Source organism: Engraulis encrasicolus, chromosome 6 (assembly GCF_034702125.1).
Source record: "Engraulis encrasicolus isolate BLACKSEA-1 chromosome 6, IST_EnEncr_1.0, whole genome shotgun sequence".
In the NCBI taxonomy this organism is placed as follows: domain Eukaryota; kingdom Metazoa; phylum Chordata; class Actinopteri; order Clupeiformes; family Engraulidae; genus Engraulis; species Engraulis encrasicolus.
The window spans coordinates 13,600,299-13,602,798 of record NC_085862.1 but is presented as its reverse complement, the minus strand read 5'-3'; the positions used below and the strand labels follow the sequence as shown (position 1 = coordinate 13,602,798).

Here is a 2,500-nt window from a genome sequence, read left to right as displayed (position 1 = left end):
GTGCGGAGCGCAACTTTACTTGTATGCAATACTGCACATACTCATACTATGTTTTCTGTAGTGAAAGGACAGGGGTATAGGATACGGTTGTTTGCCAGGAAGCAAAAACAACACACACACACAGACACAGACACAGACACACACACACACACACACACACATACACACACAAGTGCAGAGTCAAGTCCTCTATCGCAGTGACATAACACCGTGCCTGTTGCTCTTACTTCAGGAAGCTGAAACCACATCACACACACACACACACACGCACACACACACACGCACACGCACACACACACGCGCGCACACACACGCGCTAACCCACAAACTATCTGAGAAATGACATGAGCCAATCTTTATAAATACACACTCGAGTCAAGAGGAACATCTATTGAACCTGATGCCCCACACACACACCAAAACAACACGCACGCACCCACGCACGCACGCATGTACACACGCACTCATGCATGCACACACACACTGTATACACACACACACACACACACACACACACACACACACACACACACACACACACACACACACACACACACACACACACACACACACACACACACACACACACAGGTGAAAGCGAAAAAAACATACACACATACCTGTACATACAAAAAAAGAACAAATCTATGTTGCAAAATCAAACAGAAGGGGACATTTACCGGCGGCGCTTCTGCACGATGTCAATGGGCCGGTTGACGGCACATGGCGAGCCACAGATGTTCCCGTTTCGCACCTTGAACGCCCCCCGGTCGCCGGCGGGGAGGTAGCCATAGTGAGAGGGCACGGAACTCATGGTTCCGGATCCGGAATCTACTCTCCTCTCCTCTCTTTCACTCTCTAACTCCCTCTCCCTCTCTCTCCCTCTCTCTCTCTCTCTCTCTCTATCTGTCTCTCTTGTCACTGGCGTGTGCACACTACACACTCCGGCTGGCCGTTTCTGCAGCCGTAGTCCAGTGTGTGTGTGTGTGTGTGTGTGTGTGTGTGTGTGTGTGTGTGTGTGTGTGTGTGTGTGTGTGTGTATGAGCCGTGCCCACCACACTCAGGTGCCCATGCTGGTCAGACGTGGTTCCTGATGTCCAGCGGAGTGCCCGTCTGCGTGCCCTCCTGCATGCCCGCCTGGCTCACTCGGGGGTGTTGAGAGCTCCTTGGCTCATAGCTACCTTCCAAAAACATGTCCCTATCCTCGTCCTTACCAACACACATACACACAGACACACAGTCACACACACACACACACACACACACACAGTCTCTCTCTCCCTCTCGCCTCTCTATCGCTGTCTCTCTCTTTCTCTCTCTTTCTCGCTCAGTCTCTCTCTCTCTCTCTCTCTCTCTCTCTCTCTCTCTCTCTCTCTCTCTCTCTCTCTCTCTCTCAAACACACACACTCAGTCTTCTACAGCTCCCAAAAGTCCAGGGTGCAAAAGCGTTGGTTTGGCATCATCTGTTTCGGGAGAGGTCCGTTGGCTGTTGGGTTTGTTGTTACTGTTGTTATCGATGCTCATATATTCCTTCAGTCAGCGAAAAAGAAAGTGTAGAAACCGGATGCTTCTTGCGCCAGTTTAAAAGTCCGTTGTGGTCTCTCTCTCTCTCTCAGGCGACAGTTTATTGGAGAGCAACACGTGCTCTCGAGAGCGCAAACACACACGCGTGCGCACACAAGGCCATACACCAATTCAAACACCCCTTACACGCACCAGTGTAAACCGACACCTGTTTTTTCCAATCAAAACAAAACAGCAGAAGTAAGAAATGTGGAGGAAACACAAAAAATATGATCCAAGAAACCTCCACAAAAGTGCGCCATGCTGAGGTGTTTGACTCCTCTCCCCTCCACGAGTCTAGTGCGAGCAGCGTGTGAGAAGTAGCCTACAGGCAGTCACTAAGCAGACTGTTTCCTCACGGAACCACCATCTCTGACCACGCTTCCCCCATATACTCCCTCCCCTCGCCCCTTTTCTCTCCTCTCCTCCTCCTCCCTTCTCCTCCTCTCTATCCCTCCCCTCGTCTTAGATCACGCTTCACCCATATGCTCCCTCTCCCCTCACCCCTTTCCTCTCCTCCCCCTCTCCTCTCCCTCTCCTCTCCTTCTCCTTCCCTCCCCTCATCTCCTCTCCTCTCCTCTCCTTACCCTGGCCCCCTGTGAGTGTGACAGCTGAAACTGTATACGCACAAGGACTATCCCACAAACACCGCAAGCCCCAGTATGGTGCATGCATGTGGACTTGTTTGTGTGTGTGTGTGTGTGTGTGTGTGTGTGTGTGTGTGTGTGTGTGTGTGTGTGTGTGTGTGTGTGTGTGTGTGTGTGTGTGTGTGTGTGTGTGTGTGCGTGCATATGTGTGTGTGAGTATATGAGTGTATGGCAAGGAGAGGCACAGGGAGAGACACTAAGAGAGAGAGAGAGAGAGAGAGAGAGAGAGAGAGAGAGAGAGAGAGAGAGAGAGAAAGAGAAAAAGTGGAAGAGAGAAAGTGAAAGAGAGA

At 51.1% G+C, this 2,500-nt stretch overlaps 1 protein-coding gene across 5 annotated transcripts in view; it reads right to left on the bottom strand.

Moving 5' to 3' along the window:
- pde4cb (phosphodiesterase 4C, cAMP-specific b) overlaps positions 1–2,500 on the bottom strand; it is a 191,699-nt gene that overhangs the window by 49,534 nt on the left and 139,665 nt on the right. Inside the window, exon 1 of one of the 5 annotated variants that reach the window (XM_063200685.1) lies at positions 681–2,010. The exons of the other annotated variants lie outside the window; for them this stretch is intronic. Coding sequence (XP_063056755.1) covers positions 681–814 — 134 coding nt within the window. The 5' untranslated portion in view covers positions 815–2,010. Of the gene's footprint in view, positions 1–680; positions 2,011–2,500 lie in introns of those variants that run through there. 5 annotated transcript variants of the gene reach the window in all.